Source organism: Cucumis sativus, chromosome 1 (assembly GCF_000004075.3).
Source record: "Cucumis sativus cultivar 9930 chromosome 1, Cucumber_9930_V3, whole genome shotgun sequence".
Taxonomy (NCBI): Eukaryota; Viridiplantae; Streptophyta; class Magnoliopsida; order Cucurbitales; family Cucurbitaceae; genus Cucumis; species Cucumis sativus.
The window spans coordinates 15,874,190-15,896,324 of NC_026655.2; the positions used below are offsets into that span (position 1 = coordinate 15,874,190).

General features: G+C 32.2%; 3 protein-coding genes across 3 annotated transcripts; 2 read left to right on the top strand and 1 right to left on the bottom strand.

Annotated features, from left to right (window-relative positions):
• Positions 1–4,018: 4,018 nt before the first annotated feature.
• LOC101208732 (serine carboxypeptidase 24) lies at positions 4,019–8,534 on the top strand. The gene is made up of 8 exons (XM_004146628.3): positions 4,019–4,517; positions 6,016–6,123; positions 6,216–6,404; positions 6,597–6,682; positions 6,781–7,199; positions 7,294–7,389; positions 7,973–8,078; positions 8,162–8,534. Exons 1-8 carry the CDS (start codon positions 4,229–4,231, stop codon positions 8,303–8,305), a joined length of 1,437 nt encoding a protein of 478 aa, XP_004146676.1. The 5' UTR covers positions 4,019–4,228; the 3' UTR covers positions 8,306–8,534.
• Positions 8,464–12,171, bottom strand: LOC101209466 (nucleoid-associated protein At2g24020, chloroplastic). The gene is made up of 7 exons (XM_004146631.3): positions 11,951–12,171; positions 10,620–10,768; positions 10,336–10,436; positions 10,188–10,227; positions 9,496–9,567; positions 8,998–9,054; positions 8,464–8,920 (listed from the first exon to the last, which is right to left on the bottom strand). The coding sequence occupies exons 1-7, from the start codon at positions 12,018–12,020 to the stop codon at positions 8,846–8,848; spliced, it is 564 nt and encodes a 187-aa protein (XP_004146679.1). The 5' UTR covers positions 12,021–12,171; the 3' UTR covers positions 8,464–8,845.
• A 2,475-nt stretch (positions 12,172–14,646) lies between these two features.
• LOC101209712 lies at positions 14,647–21,846 on the top strand. Its single transcript, XM_031886434.1, has 6 exons — positions 14,647–15,647; positions 16,409–16,479; positions 16,577–16,973; positions 17,080–17,272; positions 21,019–21,392; positions 21,497–21,846. The coding sequence occupies exons 1-6, from the start codon at positions 15,543–15,545 to the stop codon at positions 21,689–21,691; spliced, it is 1,335 nt and encodes a 444-aa protein (XP_031742294.1). The 5' UTR covers positions 14,647–15,542; the 3' UTR covers positions 21,692–21,846.
• The last annotated feature ends 289 nt before the right edge of the window (positions 21,847–22,135 follow it).

Sequence of the window (22,135 nt, forward strand, 5' to 3'; positions counted from 1 at the left end):
CAAATGGGTTCTTATGTCTTTATTTTGACTAAACTTCTGAATTTATAGTTTTATTCAAAATCTTAACCTAACCCCACATTAGCAGCCTAAATCTACTATATGTTTTACCTAATCTCTTTTACAATTTCCAAATTTAAGCTAAATCATTAATTTAAAAAAAAAATCTTAAACTTTACTTATCTAATGGCTTTCCTCCTAATAATCGAATAAATTCTACATTTGAACGATTTAAAAAACGTTCTTCATTATATTTTAATTCTCCCCACACTTCTTAGAGTGAAAAAATTTCAGTTCAACACTCTTCTCATTACACCTTTTACCTCTATTTCTTTTTTTGTTTTATCAACTATTTTAAGTTTTACCAATATTTTTTAAAAAAAATTAATTTTTTTTTTAATTTTTCTCTTTGTATTGAGCTAAAATTCAACTCTTCAATTTAATAAAGGTGCAAACAATAGTAAATTAAAGAGAGAAAAAAAAACAACTAAACAAGTTTAATTTTAAAGATTTCAAATGGTTACGACCCCAAATTAAATATGATAAAAAATTTCTTTTTAAATTACTTACGATATTTTGGTTGCTAAACTTGATACGTTGTTTTGTTTTGATTCTTAAACTTTTAAAAAAATTGTTTTAGATCATAAGGTTTAGAAAGAAAAAAAAACTTACTTATATTTATACCCTTAGAATCTCGTTGATGTGACTTCTATTTTGGATGATTAGAGTTTTCGTCATGTTAATTATTTTAAATTGATAGATAACCAAAAAAATACTCATTTATTCTCTAAATATTTTATGCCAATGTGAAAACATAATCAACCCATTTATCAAATAAACCTAAACACTAATTTGTTTTTCTTTTGAGAACTCAAATCTCTCTCCTCGGCTCTTCCACCTTTTACTATTTTTTATTTTTTTAAAATTGGAATCAGAAAGTGAATGACTAGAACATTGAGTAGAAAAGAAAATATAAAAGTAAACAATATGGATTCTAACATCCATAGCAAGGTCAAATAATAATAAAATAAAATAAGTGCAACTCAATATAACTAGAATTGTATGATAGAAAATCAATTTGTGATTCCATGTGCTTCTTTCTAGTAAGAAATAGGTGTTTGTTTCGTTAATCAGGTGGGAAGGGCTATTGATATCCTTGCTATTCCATCTAGTCTCTAACAAAAAATCAAATTTCTAAAATTTGAAGAGTAGTTTTATAAAGTGAAATAAAAGTCACTCCATAGTTGGGTTAGAGAATTAATTGAATCATAATAGACTATGAATAAATATATATATTTATTTAAGTTTAAAAACGAAAAGAAAATGATATTGTAATGTAAAGAAATTGAGGTATGGGTTAAAAGGGTAAAAGGCAAACAGGGCGCCGTAACCTTGGGGATATCAACCATTTATTAAATAAATAAATAAATAAATCACTAAATTTCTATTTATTTATTTACTATATATATATATATTTTTAAAAGGACAATATTTGTATTTGTATTTTATTTTTTCTTCTAAAAAAAGGGGTCATGTGCACATTTATGAAACTCTGACTTTCAAAAAGTTAACAAGGAAATAAAAACAAAAAACACAAATTTAATGGTGGGATCATAGATTCAAAGTGGAAAAGCATTAAGAAAACAGAAAAAAGTTCTTCTATAAAAAGAAATAAGATGATACATTATTTGACTAATTTGGAATCGATTACATTCAACTTCAACTCTTTTGTTTCAAACAAGATTTTTAATGATAATTGTAAATATAATCATTACATTAAACATTCAAAAATTTATTGGTGGAAAAACCAAATTTATAATAAGGGATTTGTGTCAACTTATTGTAGTGTACAGTGTAAGTGATTTTCTTTCCTAATTTAAAAAAGTGGTGGAAATATTCAAATATATTTTTTTTTGTAGAGATGAAATAATATTCCAATCACATCGTAATAATTTATATTTTGAGATAATGAGAAATATTAATATTAGGTTTTTATAAAATGAAAGAAAGGTTAATTATAATTAAGAAAAAGAAGAATAATTGTAGAAAATGCACGCTTGGATGGAGCGCACGTGGGATATGTAAAGACTTAAACTTAAAAGGAAGCAAATGCCATTATCACTTCCTTTGACTTTTCCATCTTCCTCTTTTTCCTCCAACTACATTCATCATTCATCTACACCCAACCCCTTTTCATTTATTTCCTCTATTATTCTTTTATCAAATCTTTTCCAGGTAACAAGTGGATCTAAACTAGGGCTAACCCTCATACACCAAAAAGTCGAGTCTAACCCGACAAAAAACAATCGACCAACCTTTACTCATCGATATTGAGATCGGTTTGACACTTTACTAAACCGACCATGATTGGTTCACGGTCGATTTTGTAAAAAAGAAATCGATTCTGATTGACCGATGATCACCCCTAATTTGAACTACCATGAACTTGAGAAATGTCATATATCGAATTTTCTACATTTTCATGTGTTCAATGTCGACAATGACTGTGTGAACGCTACCATAATTTAGGATTTTGACGTCAATTTATATTTTATAAATGATGACATGTTGACTATGTGATTTAATTATAATAAAACAAGTTTGTTATGATTGATAAAGTTTAATTTTATTGAGAATTGCATAAATGAGGATCGGGTAAAATTTGTCACCAAAAGATTATTATAATGTAGTTTAAAATTGACATATAACTTTATAAGTCATCATTATATTTCTCTAATATTTTTAACTTAGCTTGTACTCGTGAGTACCTGTAATCAAAAGTTCACGAAATCTACAAATTAAAATAAAATTAAAGTTTGGAACTGATTATTTTATTGAAGTAAACAATACCAATTTGAATTTCTGATCTGTTAGATTTCAAAGGATATATAATTAATTAATTAATTAAGATGGTCAAAAGATTTCTAGATATTAAATAATATTAAAGAGAGAGAGAGAGATCCCATCAGTCATATTATTAAATAATATATTCACATATCCATTGAACTAAATTAATTCTCATTTCTTAATTAAAGGAAAACATAGTCTTACCTTTTGGAAAAAAGAATAAATTAATTAAATAAATCACCCTATAGTTAGATAGATATGATTATTGAATATTAATCCAATATTAGACCGTGCAAATAATAATAATAAGTTGACATTATGATCTAATAATGACAAAAACAATTTAACATAATAATAAGAGAAGTCTAAATTTTATATTTTAACACTAGGATGTGATCTAAATAATAGAAAAATATAGTCCATAGATATTATTATATATGTACATATCTATACTTTTAAATACACAATTTAAATAACCCTTCATCCATCTTATTTCTTCCAAAGTTAGATCTCAATAGTACTAGCTAGGCATAAACTCGTTTCAATTGAGAAATACTTTTTTTTTTCAAAAGTTGTCTAAAAAATAGATGAACTTTTAACTTATAATGAATTCAATTAAAGAGAGAGAGAGAGAGAGAATGGTGGATTTATGGAGAGATGGAGGGTGAGTAATGAAATTGGACCATTGCTAAATGGTCATATTATGATGTGTTTGGTATAGAAGAAGATGAAGAAGTAGGTATATATTTTGGAAAAAGAAGAAATTAGAGGTGGTGGTCAATAATAAGTCTTCATCAAAATTAGCTTTAAATATATATAGAGAGTTTAAAGAGATGAAAGTTATAATATGAGATGATATAGGGCAGAAGAAGAAGATGGTGATGAGAATAGAGAGCTGGAAGGAAGGGATGAGAAAGTTAAGGGCACTATGAAGAGCCCTAATGAAAAGAGGCATTGTTCCCAATCTCAATCTGATCATAATAGTTGATGATTTAAGGACCACACTCATTTGGTAGAGAGAGTGAGAGAGAGTGAGAGAGAGTGGGTGCATTTATGACTTTGGTTCTCACTTACTCTTCTTCTTAACCAACCCCAACATCTCATCTCATTTACAACACTCTTCTCTCCACATAATTTGGACAGTGAGAGAAAATTATTCAATTCTTTCTTTTACATATTTTGAATTTTGGTCCACATCGCCCTCTCTCTCACACACACAACTTGCCCTCTTTAAATTCCTCCACTACTACTACTACGACTACTACTACTACTATATATCTCTCTCCCTCCTCTTTTACTCCCACCATTTTCATTATTATTCACTCATCAATCTGTGATCTTCCTCTTTTTTTGTTTCCCTTCTTCCACCCCTTAACTTCAATTCATGCAACCCTACTGCTTACCTTTTAGGGTTGCAATCATGCTCTCCCATCTTCGTTTCGTTCTCACCCTACTTATCGTTGTTGTTGTCGGCATTACCACCGCCATTTCTGAACAACAGCTCCAAGAGAAGGATAGGATCACGTTCCTCCCTGGACAACCGACAGTGACATTCTCCCAGTATTCTGGCTATGTTACAGTTAACCAACAACAAGGTAGAGCTCTCTTCTACTGGTTGACTGAAGCTACGTCTCTCCCGGAGAAAAAGCCTCTAGTCCTATGGCTCAATGGAGGTAATTCCAATTATTTGAATAATTACCCTTTTCCACATGATCTACATTTGGAAATTAAACACCAAAAAGCATTCATTAGTGATTTATTGTATTTATGGAAATTGACATGTACTTATTAATAATAAACAACTCTCCACACCATTCACCAACCTTTCTGACTAATGAATCAAAATGCAGGCAAATAATTAATTTAAAATACTATAGCCTTTATTGAATGTAGATATCAATTATATATTATAAAAGTTAGAGAGGTAGAAAAGTTTAAAAAATAATAACAACAACAAAAAAAAGACATATCTCTACCAATCTAACCTTATCTGAATCTCAACGTTTTTCTAAATTAACCAAAAACACAAAGGCGCATTTTAGCAAACAAGGCCTTGAGTTTGCTAAATTGCGCCACTTATTTTCTTTTAAATATTGAAATTTTGAAAAGAATGTTCGAGAAAAAATACAACACGTTCCAAAATATTTACATATTAAGATTTGTGTTTTAGTAGTTTTGTTCCATGGAATGTGAATAGTTTTTTCTATTTTTGAAAAAAATTTCTCTTATTTTATTTCTAAGCATGCGTAGAAAGAAGCGTGAGTGTAAATTTGGGGAGACCACTTAAGTTTGTTTTGATATATTTGTGAGTATTTGAATTTTTTTCAATTTTGGTTCTTTAGGGTTTGAAAAAGGAAAAAAAGGCAGCTTTATGAAAACATCACACTCATACTATAAAGCACAAAATCAGCACTACTTTTTTTGTTGTTCTTCTTCTTGTTTCTATTCCTAAATATAATAATATGCTTCTTTCTTATTCTCTCTTTCTATTGTTCATTATGTCTCTTTTTGGGATTTTAAACCTTTTTTTTTTTTGTTTTTTACTTTCTGTGTGTCCTTTTTGGAATTATACACAAAATTGCCCCTTTTTTTTTGGGTATTCAATTCATTGTTTCTAAAAGTTGGCAATGAAAGGTAAAATTTTATCCTCTTCCTCTGTTTTAGTAACTTTCAAGTAGATCCCAAAAGTTTTCAACTTCATATCCCCCCATATCCCATTAGGGTACTGATGGTTGTATAGTCAATTTAACATTTATGTTTATTAAAGATTACACTTTATACTCAAAATTAAGTTTGGTAGCAATTTTAGAATTATAGATTTAATTATTCTATGAATGTATTGTTACAAACAAAATAACGTTAGGTTTTGGATGGATATTAAGAAAGAAAAGGCGAAAATAATATAGTGTTATGAAGAGACTCGTATGAAGGAAGTCTACAAGACTTTCCACTTAAACAAAAGAGAAGTGCTTTTCATTTGTTTTCATAAATCTGATCAAATTATTCAATTATGATTTATCAGGTCACGACAAATTCCTCTTTTTAAAATAGACTCAAATGTTTACACATACTCGAGCATTTTAAACTAAATAAAAAAAAAAATTAGAAAATGGGATTGTATTAATTTAATGTTTTTAAGAGCAGATTTTTTGTTTAATGATGTGTGCACAGGACCAGGTTGTTCATCAATAGCATATGGAGCATCAGAAGAAATTGGGCCATTCAGAATCAACAAAACTGCTTCTTCTCTTTATCTAAACAAATACTCATGGAATAAAGGTTATCTATTTCACTCATTTTCTTCTCTAATTCCTTTTATCTTTTAAAGTTTGATTAAACTCTCATTACAAAGAAAACACCATTTCTCTCAGATTCAAATCTTCTGTTTCTGGAATCACCTGCCGGAGTTGGATTCTCCTACACAAACACCACCTCCAATCTTGAAGATTCCGGTGACAACCGTACCGCTGAAGATGCTCTTATTTTCCTCATTCAATGGATGTCCAGATTTCCACAATATAAATACAGAGAATTCTACATTTCCGGGGAGAGTTATGCTGGTAAATCCATTCCACTCACGTCAAATTTAATAACTTCACTACATTCTCAAACTTGGTTTTTGTTTCTAAACCTGCTCTTGTTTTCCTACGACTTCTTTACCATAATTAGGAAACATTTTAAAGCCATTTGTTAAACTCCAAATAGTTGTCCCACAAAACCTAATCTTTCCGATGTAATTTTGCTGGCTATAGGGCACTACGTTCCTCAATTGGCAAAGAGGATTCTTGACTACAACAAAGCCAATTCTCAATCCTTCATCAACCTCAAAGGCTTCCTTGTAAGAACAGAAAACTGAACTATATGTGTGTTCGTTATTCAGAGTATTATAAGAAGTATGAGGCAATGGACTTCGTAACAAATTTTTTAAAATGGCAGGTGGGAAATGCAGTAACTGATACCAACTACGACGCCCTCGGAACAGTGACATATTGGTGGAGTCATGCCATGATCTCAGACACAACATACAACTCCATCCTCAAGCACTGCAATTTCACCTCAGACAAGACTTCCCAACAATGCGACGAAGTCGTTGCCTATGCCATGAACCATGAGTTTGGCAATGTGGATCAGTACAGTATCTATACTCCCAAATGTCCCACCATTGTTCCGAACAACTCGGTGGCAGCAGTCGGGGCATCCACTATCAGGTTCAAAAGCTCTCTCCTTCGGCGGAGGGTGTCAGGGTACGATCCATGTACTGAGAATTATGCAGAGAGGTATTATAATCTTAAAGAGGTTCAATTGGCAATGCATGCCAATGTTACTGGAATTCCCTACAGATGGACTGCTTGCAGGTGAGTTTGTTGCATTGAAAGCTTCTCAGTTTCCTTGGCCAAAACTTATAACTTCATCAGCTATAAAGGTGTGTTTTTCTTTTTTGGGTGACAGTGATGTTCTTATTAAGAACTGGAAGGATTCCCAAGAATCCATGTTGCCTACATACAAGGAGCTCATTGCAGCGGGATTAAGGATATGGGTTTTCAGGTTAGATTTGAAAAGCTATCTTTCCACATAAATCCTTGTTTCTCATTCTGTTTGTTCTTTAATCCATGTATAGTAATTTTAGAGGATGGAGAAGTCTAGTTTTACCCAAATACCTGAGTAAAATGAGAAATATCAATTTATTCCCCTAAACTTGCGATTTTAACAAAAACTTTTGTAATTGTATCAATTTACGTGAAATTTATAATTGTATTAATTAAACTCCTAAAACTTTCATAAATAAATCAATTGAGGATCTTAGTTTAGTCAAAATTTTCTACAAGAATACATGCACTTACTCTAATCGTCCATATTGTAAAACCACATATGAAGAAGTCTACATAAAATTGAAATTTATTGATGATTTTAAAGGTAAAGGTGATTAATTGTCTAAATTGATTGGCTTAAGATTTTAGAGTTTAACCGACTCAAATCATGAGTTTCACATAATATTGGTGAAAATAAATCTAGAGGAAAGTGTAAATTGATACATTAACGAAAATTAAGGTTTAAATTGATACATCCCTCAGAGTTTATTTGACCGTAAATTTCTTCAATATGACAATTACATGTGAAAAAAATGCAGTGGGGATACAGATTCAGTGGTTCCAGTGACAGCCACAAGATTTGCCCTAAGCCATCTCAACCTCCACATTAAAACTCGATGGTATCCATGGTACACCCGAGGACAGGTTACATAGAAAATCTCTATCCATTGTTTTGTTCTATATTTGAATGAATGCTTTGATAAAACTGAATGAAATGTACTTATCAGGTTGGTGGATGGACAGAGGTTTATGAAGGGCTAACCTTTGCCACAGTGAGAGGAGCAGGGCATGAAGTTCCATTGATTCAACCACAGAGAGCTTTGACACTTTTCAGATCGTTTTTAGCAGGAAAACATCTGCCAAAATCTTGATTTAATATCTGCAAAGAAACAGACCAATGAACACAGAAGAAGATACTGGTCGTTTGTCTTGTTTCTAGATATATATTGGTCATAAATTTGAAACAATTCCAGTACACAACAGTGCTGAGATTTAGGGGACTAGAATCGTATTCATTCTACAATTTATATTGGATACACCAAGTCAATGTTATTACCAATTTCAAGTTCCAAATGGAAAGGTTGAACAAAGATTATTTTACTAACATTTGTCGGTGATTACACACATTATAAGTTTAAAGCTCCTTTTCAAGAATTCAAATGCCAGCATCGATAGAAGCGCAATTCGACAATCTCGTTCTCATCTCATTCTTTTGATTCTTTGTTCTGATACCACAATAAACATCATAGCTTGTCTTTTTTACATTTAGAGATGGAGAACAAGGTTTCGTTCCCAAACATTTAGTTCACCAGTAAAAACTAATATGGAATTTGATGCCGAGGTCAGATTACAATTAAGTCGTCCCGCTGCGGCTGTGTTCACAAAACTGATGCTCGACGGACATAAAATGTCTACTTTAATCCCTCACTGAGTCCCTGGGGCATGCCTAAGCTCTGGGCAAGATCACTCATTCTTTGTTTCATGGCCTGAGAATCATAGAGTCAACAGTCAGTTCGGAAGAAACAAAACTTGGTAATTAAATTACTATTGGAAGAATTCTTACCAGAACGCTCTTCTGATGTGCGTCCTGATAAGCTTCAGTAACTAGAAGGGAAAGTTTCTGCATAAGAAAGTAAAGATCAGAATATTTCTTTTTTGGAATATGAAATCCATCATTAACCACGTTCAGAAATTTTAATGACCTATTTCACAATGGAAAACACCCATTCAAGAAATATTCTAGGGACCATAACTTTTACAAATGTTACTGGTAACTATTCTTAAAATATTCAAGTATGGTTGTCAACTTGTCAAACTTTTTTGAGCCATGTGCCAATGTTGGCGGGTCTTATTCCTGTAGCCAGCCAATTTTCAAACTCACGTGGAGTGAAAAGTCATTATTCCACCTAGCACCAAGAGAAGATATACTCCAAGCTTGCATTGAGGACATGACAGGTGGTGCAGCATTAAGTTGTGACTTTGAGTGGATGTAAATAGAAGTTCAATGTAAAAATGCTAAATGTTAGAGTGCATTACAGTCTACAGCATTGTGCATACTCACTTCTGGTCCTAATTCCATTGCAGCCTCCGTTATCTCCGTGCGAATAGGTTGCTGATTCCCGGACAATGTCACCTATATTAGTCGACAGAAAAATATTAGGGTAGATACGCGGTGATATTCAACATGATATGAACCCATTCTTTTATATAATAATTTTCATTAAATGAAAAGCCTATCCTAGCCTTGTATGAAACCAATTGTCAAATCCATAACCTTCTGTCGCAAGCTCAATGCTTATTTAATTCTTTTGATAAATCGTGAACTTCACTTTTTTAAAATTCGCTGGACTTTCCATGTCCATGGGAATCAACACTGGAACACTGTCGATTGATGCAACAAAAATATTTTATAACAATCAACATCTCAGGGAGATGGCCCCAAGAGATTTTAATTCCAATACAACTCGGTTATTCAAGAAATTGGATATACTTATCATCTTAAAACGACATAGAAAGATAAGTAATCACAAGCTCTAGACCTGGCATCCTTTTTAAGCAGTACCCAAGATAAATTCAAGTCATTCCTCTAGAATCCGTTCATATTTACTAGTACCCTAAAATCAAGATGGAAAACATATTTACAATCGTAAGCAAAAATGTAACACACGCTCACTTCTCTAACAACCTCTTTTATCGTATAGTTCTCGGCAAAGTGAAAATGAACTTGATGCAAGAGAGGAAGGCGGGACATACCTTTATTAGCTCTCCTTCACAGTAGCCATCAAACTCTGCCCTGGAAAACAGAAACATGGAAGGGAAAAAAAAAAATTCAAACAACTTCGTAAATTACAGAAAGACATCTCCAAGTGGCAATACATTTATTTAACTTGTTTGGTCTTACGCTGCAAGTTCTTTTTGTACACGTACTGCCTCTACTTGGACAACCTTTTGCGCTGTCCTCACAGTTTCATATAACTTCTGCATGTTTCCAAAGATTCCTGCCTAAAAAAAGTTAGCATGTAAGTAACGATGGTCTCACCTCACTTGCAAACAAAAGTCACTTTCAGTCTCTCAAATATGATAAACATTTCTGTTTGATATCTAAATTACTGAAAATGACAATTTTATTGAGCATGATATCAAAAGTTATGATGTCTTTAATCATATTGCAGATAAAAGTTCTACCTTTGAAGGTGCATCATCACTCTTCTCCTCATCCTTTTTTCCTCCAAATAGACCATAAACACAAAGAGATCTATTATTTTTCTCAACTTTCCAAGGACCATAAGGTGAAAGTCGCGTACCAACTATATTTGACATTGAATTTAAGTTGCCTGTAAGAGCCAGACAGAAAAGCATAACATGCATTAATAAGTGTTTTGTGTACAATCAAATTTCACAAAGAGTGGAATTTGTCTCCAATTTCAGAATGGAAAATTGGAAATTTCTATCGTCCAAACTCCAAAGTATTATATTCAAATTGCAAAATACAGAAAAGAAAACACTAAATTCTAAAACAGTCCTACACAGCTAAGGTTCTGTTTGGAATGACTTCCTGAGTACTTAAAAACACTCTGTTTGTACAATTGAAAACGCTTGTTTTAGCACTTAAAAAGTCATTTGGAACCAGCCCTGTTTCTTTTGATGTATCTATCTAGTTTGTTAAAGAGTTCTCATGAAGCAGACATGGGATTTGTTCAGTTCTCACATTGGCATTATCAGATATGCAACCATCTTCAGTCCATATTAGAAATTAAGAATTAAACTTGACTGGTTCATGCCATTCCTTCTCAATAAACTGTGTTCCACGAAATTACCCTCACAACCAGTGGTTTAAAAGGCACCTCGCCTTAAAAGAAAGATAGGTTCACAAAATAAGGCATGCCTCCTCTGGGCTGTGAGGCTTTTGTATTATTTTAAGAAAATAGTAATAATAAGGGCTTGTCCTTCTTTATTAACTACAAAAAAATCAAATTTATTAAAACACTACTCGCATCTAAGTTAGTTAAAAAGTTTTGAGGTCTATCCAAACTTATTGAATAGTTTTCAAGTAAATTACCCAGAACACAGTCTTTCTCTTTTAAGTTCAATGGATTATACAAGACTCATCTGCCTACATGCTCAAATCAAGAGAATCTCCCCCACTCACCTATCACAATTTTACTATAATTCTACGAAAAAACAATAATTTATTGAATAGAAATGAACATAACCCATCCAGTAATAAGAACTAAGGACACCGCCGCCAGACAATTCTATTTAGGGTCTAAACTTCAACCGATTGGCAAATCTTCCCAATCTACGCCAAACTAACCACCCGCACCAACTTAGATCCCACCGTTAGATTGAGTGGTTAAGAAATAGGTACAAACTATACAATAGAGAAGTAAGTCCCAAGCAAGGAATTAAATCCAGAGATACAGCAATTCGCAATGGATCGAAAAAACTCAAATTCCTAAGGTATGAGCAAACAGAAGAAAATGAAAAGAGAGAAAGAGTTGAAGAATGGGACTAACTTCGTTTCTTGAAATCAGAAATTCCTCGGAGATTTGGCAGCTGAGCACTCAGAGATATCGTCGACGCCATTGCTCAAAGCTGCTGTTAATATGCTGAATAGAAAGTGGAGAGGATAAACTATAAAGAAGATTTTAGCTTTGAGAGACTAAGCCTAAACATCACCGGCCGTTCATATAACACAAAGACAGACCAATAAACAAACAGTACACGTTTTTTCATATTTTGCTTTTAACGAAAACAACCCTATTATTTTTAACCGTGGATTATTACCGTCTATGTTATTAAAATATGTAAATTGTAATCAACTCTTCCTTATCATATTTTGTGTTTGAGTATAAATTATAGTCTTCCTAAATGTTGATTATTTTAGATCGTATACATATATTTTTTAAAAACATAGTTTAGACTATATATATTCTACCAATTATAGAAACTAATTTATTACCATGTAAATATAACCTATTTTATAGAAATTAATATTTAATTTTATTATTCATTTAACTAGTTTTCAAATAAGATTTTATAGAATTTTCTCACTTTATAATTTGAAAATGTTATTAGACTAAATTAAGAATCTATACACATACAGCTTGAATAGATATACATAATTAATTATATATGTATATGTATGTATAGTTCATGTGGTATTGTATGTACTTCAATGTTTAAGAAGTTAGAATATGATTGTCCCGTGTTATAGTAAACAATAGTAGTCTAGTATACGTAGATAAGAGGAGAGTCGTTTCACATATTTTAAATCACCAAATAAAATAACTCTAAAGTGACATTAGTTTATATTAAGATTTATAACATTTGTCGTGTTAAATGATGACAGTTCTATTTTACGTTCAGTGTGTTTTTGCTTGTGGTAAGGTCTTAAAGGGGCGAACACCTCAAACATCCTTACTCCTTACTATGATTAGCACCAATAAGCTGTAATGGGTTGAATTATTTGATTGATTTCATACATTATGTATGAAATAAAATCAATGTGTAAAGATATTTATATATATATATATAAACTTATTTTATGTTTAAAGTGTAAATTTGTTTACGAGATATAATTTTCAAATTGAAAATTTAGATGTCAAATGAAACAAAAGAAAATGGTCAAAGTGACTTAGTTTGATTTTATTAGAAGCAATTAAACATGTCTACTAATTTTTAATGAAAGGTTTAATAGAGTTCTAAATATTTTAATTTATTTTATTGTTTTTAAAAATGTTTGTGAGACAAATCTGGTGAAGTATAATATTGAAAACTAAATATTAACTAAAAATTATACTTGATTTTAGGAGAATCTAAAAGCACTTATGATCTTACCTGAAGTAGATTTGCAATTAGCATATTTCAAAGCCTTTCACTTTCCGTTTGTTGTTGATGGGTACATTGAAAGAGGTTATATAATAAGTCAAGAACCTATCAAGTATTACCCAATAAATATTTTTAGAGAGAAATTAATTATGAATAAAGTTACACTAACCTATTATATACAAAATTATAAGTTTACAAGCCTCTTAACAAAATTTCAAATTTGAGAAACCTATTTGATAAACAATACAATCATGAAAATTTAAATATTAAAACCTGTAATTGAATTCAATATAATTTTATTTAGTAGAAGAACATTATTTAATAGAACATGCTAAGGGATGCACTCAACTACTTATGACACGATTTATACCCAATTCAAACAATTAAGACATACTGGGGATCAAAAGATTAAAAATTTAAAAGTATTGGAGGAGTGATGAAAGTGAGTTGAAAATGAGATTTGATCCAAATTTAGGAGGAAGATAATGGTATGGTTTTTCTGGAAAGGTAAGATAATGCAATGTTATGTCAAATCCTAATCACAAAATAGGGGAATGAGACTTCTCAAATTGAAAACCAATAAATGAAATCAAGTTTTGAATTGACCCAATACTTACTAGAGACAGGATATGTTCATCATCTGCTGCCTTCCAACTAAACCTTCATCCTTCCATTGATTTCATTGGATAGAAAAGTGACGGATACATCATTTATATTTATCAACTTTTAAGTTTTAATTTTTCATAACTATATTTCTCTTAATTTGGTTTGGAAAATATGTCAAAATTTATGTTTGAGAATTGTCAATATATAAATAGTTATAGGAAGTGTGATTAAGATTACTGATAGATTATAAATTTAATTAATACAAATATTAATTGAGAGGTTAAATTATAGAAAAGGGTAGTCTCACTTGAATTGACTACTCTACCCCACACCACAGAAGAAGCACATTGGGCAACTTGGTCTTTTCATATACATGAAGCCAAACCAGTTTAGCCTTTCCCTACATTACCTTCATTCACCAACTTTGAAAAAGCTATGGGATTTGGAGTTGAAGGGTTAAAAGAAAGAAAAAAGAGCAGAGGTAGAGATGGAAAGAGAGAGAGAGAGAGAAAGTAGGGGTGTTTTAGTCATTTCATGTAAATTGACCTGCTAAAATAATGAAAAAACAAAAGCAACTTCCCCTTCTTTCAGATTCATGAATATGCAGAACAGAAAAAGATGAAAAATGAAAAGAAAGAAAAACCACAAATCAAATAAGGCAGCCGGTCCGGTCCAGTCCACCAAACACAAACACAAACACGAACTACAGCAAGAAAAGGAGAGAGCCCTATAGAATAAGGTACTTTCACACCAAAACAGAAAAGAAAAACCTAATATAATCTCCTCCCATTTGGGAAAAGGAAAGAAAAAAGAAAAAAAGGCAAAATTTTGCTGGATGAAGAAGAAGGCCTCAAATTTTACTACTCTTTCCCTTTTTGTATCTCTCTCTAGAAGTCTAGATTTCTTTCTCTCTCCTTACAGGAAACAAAAAAAAAAAAAAAAAAAAAGGAAGAAGAAACAGAGAAACTCCACACATCAACGACAAGGAAGAGTCTTTACCACTCAAAATTCTGTCTTGCTTTCTTTCTATCTTTCTTTTCTTTCTTGCTGTGCTGTGGTTTGCTTTGTTTCTTTCTCTTTCATTCACATTCACAAAGCTTTTAATGGCCCAGCTGGACCAAAATTTATGTTAGGAAGAAAAACCAAAAAAGAAAGTGAAGATGGAATGGATGGATAGATAGATGGATAGATAGATGTCTTTCTAATGTCCTCCAACCAAACCCACTTCACAATCACTCACATACACACATACACAAACAAACCCTTCTTTTCTTAAAAATGGGTGTTCCCTCAATTGCCCTTCTGCAACCCCCAAAAAATCCCCCCATCTTCATCACTGTCTCTGAAAAGAACAATTTTTTTCACCGAGTTATGTGGGCTTTTTTGGGTTTTAGTTGGCTTGGTCAGAGCTTCCACAGAGAAAACAGGAAACCAGGAACCTTCACCCCCTTTCTCTTCCTCAATTCCCATCAATTTCTCTTTTCTCTTTCTATTTCTCTTCTTTTTCTCTTTCTTCTTTGTCCTTGCCTCTTCTTCTTCTTCACCCACTTTCTCTATTTTCTTCCCTACTTCTTCATTACCCATCTTCCTTTCTCTCCTTCTTTCCCATTCATCTAACTTTTTGCCTCTTTTCCCTTCTGGGTTTTTGTTTTCTTTCCTTCCTTCTCATCTATGAAGAAGATGAAAGGAGTTGTCTCTCAATACCCTGTTTACGAGGATTCCAAGACTAGATTCAAGCATCAGAGTCTCCTCCAAGATTATCATGACTTGGAGAAGGTAAAATTTCTTTTTCAGTTTTCAAGGATTTGGGGTTTTCTTCGTTGTTTCTATCAGATCTGGCTTCTTTTGATCACGTTTGTTTAGTTTCTTCAGATCTTCTCTTCTCCTAAATTGGGGTTTCTGATATTTGGGTTCTTTTGCTTAATAGAATTTTTAGTTTCGAAGAGGGGAAAGATCGTTTGATTAGTTCTCGATCATGGAAACTTGAATTGTTCTTTTTGTTACGTTTTTGGGTTAAGATGATCGTTGGGTTAAGTTTTAACCCTCCCTTGGGTTGCTCAATCATAATTTGGGGATTCTTTGTTGTAATTTGAAATACCCATCTCTAGCCAAAAAGGAGTAAAGTTCATATATTAAAGTGCTTTTCCATTTGTTTATTTTCTTGCTTCTGAAAGATCCATACCTCTTTTGAACTTATATGATCTCCTCTTGTGGTGTTATCGTTACGTAACATTCTTCCAAGCAACTTTGGTTCATTCTTAGCCTGTGCTTAATTACCAATTTAGATCATCTTTCTGAGTCATATGTTTTTCTCTTCTACTCTCTTAATTCATGTTCTTAAGCAACTTATCTTATTTGTATGGACTTCTGTTTTGTTTCTGCTTCACCTAAGTTTAAGACTTTAAAGGTCCATAGGAATTTTGATTCTGGTTAATGAAATTTGTCACTCCAAGTTCTGAGTTTGTGACATGAAGATCAGTTTAGGAGTAAGGAAAGCTATGGATGAAAAAACAATTGAAAGTTTGTTTTCCTTCCAGGAAACAGGGACTGTCAAGAGGAAATTACAAATGATGAAGCAAAAGAAGATGACCCTAATGGCAGAAGTCAGGTATAATCTTCATATTATTACTTTCTATTTGTATTGATCTTCACAAGGAGTAAGTGAATTGTTTAGAACTAACTAAGAATCTATGTTTATATTGAAGATTCTTAAGGAAGAGATATGAATACTTAATGAAGAACCAACCATCAACAAAAGACCATTATTCAAATGTAGAGACAGTGCAGCAGAAGCAATGGAAAAATCAAGTGGCTAACAATAATAAGAAGGGGAAGAATGGTGGTAGAAGAAGAACTGCTTTGAAACCACTTCCGACTATCTCAGATATAAACCAAAAGGAAAGAATCGATATGCCTCTGCAGAATTCTACTCCAATTCCTGTTCTTGACTTAAACCAGAAGGCAAAGACTTCTTCTAGGAAGAAAGCCAGTCAACATAACTCGACCCCGGTTTTCGACTTGAACCAGAAGGAAAGAATGTGCAGTGGGAGAGATGCTAGCGAGAGAAACATCACTCCATTTTTTGACTTGAACCAAATTTCGGTAACTGATAGGAACTTATGATAGCTAAACTCTACAAATTTAATTTTTCACTACAATCTTGACCACCCCCTTCTTCCTAACAATCTCTATATTTATTTTGGTTCAGATAGAGGAAGAGGAATTGCAGACCCATTACGAGCCGCTGAGAGTTGATGAGCTGAAGAAAAGCCTTCTTCGAGGAGGGAACGATGAGCAGCAAAACGATATCAAGATTTCTGCATGCAGGAGTATTGGAGATGGTCCAAGTCGAGCTGGTAAAAGAAAAATTTCATGGCAAGATCAGGTAGCTTTAAGGGTTTGAGCTCATTGTAATCTCTAGTGTCACTTAGAACAATACCATATGGGTGATGGGGTTGAGGCATTTCCTTTGCCTGAAAGCCACCAAGGTTGATTGTAATTCCTTCTCTGATTCTGTATTTTTCTATGTAAAGGGAAAGTAAAGTAGTTTTTGTACATGATAATACATTTAAAAAGAATGATGATGAGATATGGAAAAGAATCAAAATGGCAATCCTTCAATCTTTTGTCTACTTTTGGCTTGTAAGTTATCAGATGAGTAGATGGTACATCTTTAACTGTAACAATAGCTGAAAAAGGAAATTGGATTTGTTCTTAAAAAGCTGTGCTAATTCTTTCTGCAAACCAAATTGTCATTTTATAAGAAGAAAAGATAGAAAAGATAATACGTTGAATCCATATGCTAACGGCCTTTTTAGGATTTTAATATCTATGAGTTCTTTTAACACAAATACTGTAGGATCAAGACTGTATATTAGTTAGTTTGAACTCTTATGATATTAAAAAAAAACACAAATTACGTTCAGATCAACCAAAGAAAACGTGAAAACTTTCACAACTGCAACATAGTATATGAAAACTAAAAGTTGGATTTGGATCTATGTAACAAAAATGTTAATGATAATGAGAATCTCAATTAATAGTAGGAGAAACATAAAAGTAGCAGAAAAAAGAAACAAGTCTAATAAAGTTCATGTAAAGTTATAAGTTGGAGCAGCTGTGGTCCATATCACTTTTAGAGTCAGTCAAGGATAGTGTGCAAAATCCAATATGGCATTAATTTAATTTTTTCCACCAAGAGTTTAGGGAGCCATATAATCCTCCATTGATCACAAAATTACACATACCTAAACACAAAGTCAAGCATATTAAGAGTATCCAAGATTAGAACAAATTATCTTCATTCTTATTGGAAGAAAAAGAGTGCCTAATGATCAATAATTAGTAATGCTATGAAATCTATATAAAAAAAATTGGGAAAAAACAAATAATACAGTGCAATTTTGTGTACAACACACACTTAACCTTCAATCTTTTGTAAATTTTGACTTATTCAAAATCATGCTAAATGTTAAAATTGGTGAAAATATATACAAATTATAGCAAATTTAAAATCATATCACTGATACACATTGGTAAATACTTTATTGTTAAGAGAATTTAATATATTTTTGCTAATATTTTGGTTCATTTTACTATATTTGAAAATGTCTCAATTTTTATTCGATTAAAAACTAATTTAAAGTTTTTAAAAAATGGGTTAATATTCAAAAATATATTTCCATATATGATTGTATATTTTTCTATATATGAGTTGTATAGTTTAAATTTTGATATGTATTTTAGTTCAATATTAGGTTGTAGGGCAAAATGCATTTTTGGTTTTTGAGATTTGGTGTTATTGTCTATTTGGTCTACGAAGTTTCAATAAAGGTGACACTTTTGAGTTCTCAAGGTTTGAAAAATAGTTCTAAATGGTCTTTATGTTAAAGTTGACTAACGAAAAAATGACGTGACACTCAAAGAAAGCAATTGTTATAATAATTTTATATTTATTTGTGTTGCTTTATTTTATTTTCCTTTGTCTTTCTTCTCCAGCTTCCCGTCCCACAGGTTTCTTTTCCTCCATGTAGATAGATTTTCGATTAGTACCATTTTTGTTATATGTTTAGTTCTTTATTCTCTCAAAATTTGAAATTTGCAAAGACCACTTACTCCCCGGCTATTTTTGGTATTTTATTATGTATTAATACTTTGTGCAAATATTTCAAAGATAGACTGAAGTTTTGCCAAAAAAAAAAAATTATGAGATTTAATTGTTTGTTATTTATTCCTATATTTCTTTAGGTTTACAAACTACTAACTCGTTCAATGAACAAACTCCAAACAAGAGTGGTAGCAAATTTAAGTATTAGAATTTGAGCTATGATATAGGAGATCAATTAGGACATAGAATTAAATTTGCTATCATGTCTAGTGGTTCGAGATAAATTTAATTATATGTCATTAGCAGCTACAATGGAAGGGCATGTTGCTTTTGCTAGAGGTTTCATGCTTGAACGTGTTCTATTTATACCCACGTTACATCGTATTTTGATATATGTGTCTCAACTAATTGAAGATGCTACTTGTTTTACCTGGTTTGCACCTTCTTTACTGCTACAACCTTACATTCTGGAAATTTGATTGGCACCGGTCCACAAAAAAATGGACTCTATCGTTCTCGAGGAAGTTCTACAGTAGACTTTGGTGAAAGTTCCAGAATTATTAGAATTTGACTATGACATAGGAGATTGGGACACCCATCAGACAGAGTAGCAAATTTAATTACTGTCACTCATCTTAGTTGAATAAAAAAAAATTGGACAAAGCATGAGTCACTTGTCCTCCGACTGAAAGAAGTCGTGATAATTACTGTTAGTGACAGTAAAGCTAGCCGTATCTTTGAACTTATTGATTGTGATTTGTGGGAGCCATGTAACCAAACGGTCCAAACCCCATCTTCATATGGTGATCATTGTTTTTTATTACATTAGTCGATGATTTTTCAAGAGTTGTTTAACTGTACAAGATAAAACAGAAGTTTATATAGTTTTTCTTTCATTCTTTGCCATGATTGGATGTCAATTTGAAACCGCCCTTAAATTAGTGAGAAGTGAAAAGGGCTTTGGAAAATAAACCAACTTAGGTCAATGGAAGTCTTACCTCCGAGCAAGGAAGAAATTTCTTGTTAATTTTTAACAACCACAAGGTTGAGAATGTGTTGATTATAATGAAACTTTTGCCCTAATGGCCAAAATGGTAATTGGTCGAACATTTTTACCAGTCATAGCTGCAACCACAAGGTTAGATACGTGGTGTGTTGCCTCGTAACATCTTTATATAGATCTTTATATAGTTTACGTGAAGCTCCGAGGGGTTGGTTTTCTAGGTTGGCTACTTCACCAAATGATTTTCTTCACCTAGTTGGACATTTCTGATCCTCATGCTCCAACTTGGCCAGGATATTCAGAAATGTATTTTCTTATATAATATGATATATAATTTGTATATTTTTCTATTTATTTATTTTGATAGGTACATACTTTACTTCAATATGGGGTTGCCTATATATTCACCTCATCCAAAATAAAAACCTAAGGGAAATACCTTTCCTTGACCGTTAATTAAATTGGAGAATTCAATCTCTTATATATATATTATACATTTAAAAATAAAAGAGCTAAATTATTACAACCAAAGAGACATGAACTGAATTGTTGTTTTTCGGATAAAAAATATACCTTTTAACTTAAACCCTAACACAGTAAGAAAATTGAACTCTATTATTGTTCAACAGCTCTAGGAAAACAAATCAAGACTGCAAATCCATGAAAAAATAACTCATGGGTTTGGTTCATTTACAATTAGTAACCTACCAAACTCCTTCATGGAGCATTGGTCAGTCATATTAATGAAATTTGTCAATCCAAGTTCTGAGTTTGTGACATTAAGATCAGTTTAGGAGTAACAAAAGCTATGGATGAAAAAACAATTGAAAGTTTTTTTTCCTTCCAGGAAACAGGAACTGTCAAGAGGAAATTACAAATGATGAAGCAAAAGAAGATGAGCCTAATAGCAGAAGTCAGGTATAATCTTCATATTATTACTTTTTATTTTTGTTGATCTTCACAAGGAGTAAGTGAATTGTTTAGAACTAAATAAGAGTCTATGTTTATGTTGAAGATTCTTAAGGAAGAGATGTGAGTACTTAATGAAGAACCAACCATCAACAAAAGAGACCATTATTCAAATGGAGAGACAGTGCAGCAGAAGCAATTGAAAAATCAAGTGGCTAACAATAATAAGGAGAAGAATGGTGGTAGAAGAAGAACTGCTTTGAAACCGATCCCGACCATCTCAGATATAAACCAAAAGGAAAGAATCGATATGCCTCTGCAGAATTCTACTCCAATTCCTGTTCTTGACTTAAACCAGAAGGCAAAGACTTCTTCTAGGAAGAAAGCCAGTCAACATAACTCGACCCCGGTTTTCGACTTGAACCAGAAGGAAAGAATGTGCAGTGGGAGAGATGCTAGCGAGAGAAACATCACTCCATTTTTTGACTTGAACCAAATTTCGGTAACTGATAGGAACTTATGATAGCTAAACTCTACAAATGTAATTTTTCACTACAATCTTGACCACCCCCCTTCCTAACAATCTCTATATTTATTTTGGTTCAGATAGAGGAAGAGGAATTGCAGACCCATTACGAGCCGCTGAGAGTTGATGAGCTGAAGAAAAGCCTTCTTCGAGGAGGGAACGATGAGCAGCAAAACGATATCAAGATTTCTGCATGCAGGAGTATTGGAGATGGTCCAAGTCGAGCTGGTAAAAGAAAAATTTCATGGCAAGATCAGGTAGCTTTAAGGGTTTGAGCTCATTGTAATCTCTAGTGTCACTTGGAACAATACCATATGGGTGATGGGGTTGAGGCATTTCCTTTGCCTGAAAGCCACCAAGGTTGATTGTAGTAATTCCTTCTCTGATTCTGTATTTTTCTATGTAAAGGGAAAGTAAAGTAGTTTTTGTACATGCTAATACATTTAAAAAGAATGATGATGAGATATGGAGAAGAATCAAAATGGCAATTATTCAATCTTTTGTCTACTTTTGGCTTGTAAGTTATCCGAATCCTTCAATCCTTCACAACTTTTTCTCTACTCTAGATGGTACATCTTTAACTGTAACAATAGCTGAAAAAGGAAATTGGATTTGTTCTTAAAAAGCTGTACTGCTAATTCTTTCTGCAAACCAAATTGTCATTTTATAAGAAGAAAAGATAGAAAAGAATACTAAGTTGAATCCATATGCTAACGGCC

Bases quoted from the DNA above. Each gene is read 5' to 3' on its own strand.
- LOC101209466 (XM_004146631.3), bottom strand. From the start codon at position 12,020: ATGGCGTCGACGATATCTCTGAGTGCTCAGCTGCCAAATCTCCGAGGA. The intron at 10,769-11,950 runs GTTAGTCCCATT...TGGCTCTTACAG, and splicing joins TTCTGATTTCAAGAAACGAA to GCAACTTAAATTCAATGTCA. The intron at 9,055-9,495 runs GTGAGTATGCAC...TTTCTTATGCAG, and splicing joins CAATGGAATTAGGACCAGAA to AAACTTTCCCTTCTAGTTAC.
- LOC101209712 (XM_031886434.1), top strand. From the start codon at position 15,543: ATGAAGAAGATGAAAGGAGTTGTCTCTCAATACCCTGTTTACGAGGAT. The intron at 16,480-16,576 runs GTATAATCTTCA...TTTATATTGAAG, and splicing joins ACCCTAATGGCAGAAGTCAG to ATTCTTAAGGAAGAGATATG. The intron at 21,393-21,496 runs GTAACTGATAGG...ATTTTGGTTCAG, and splicing joins TTGACTTGAACCAAATTTCG to ATAGAGGAAGAGGAATTGCA.
- LOC101208732 (XM_004146628.3), top strand. From the start codon at position 4,229: ATGCAACCCTACTGCTTACCTTTTAGGGTTGCAATCATGCTCTCCCAT. The intron at 6,405-6,596 runs GTAAATCCATTC...TGCTGGCTATAG, and splicing joins TTCCGGGGAGAGTTATGCTG to GGCACTACGTTCCTCAATTG. The intron at 7,200-7,293 runs GTGAGTTTGTTG...TTTGGGTGACAG, and splicing joins TACAGATGGACTGCTTGCAG to TGATGTTCTTATTAAGAACT.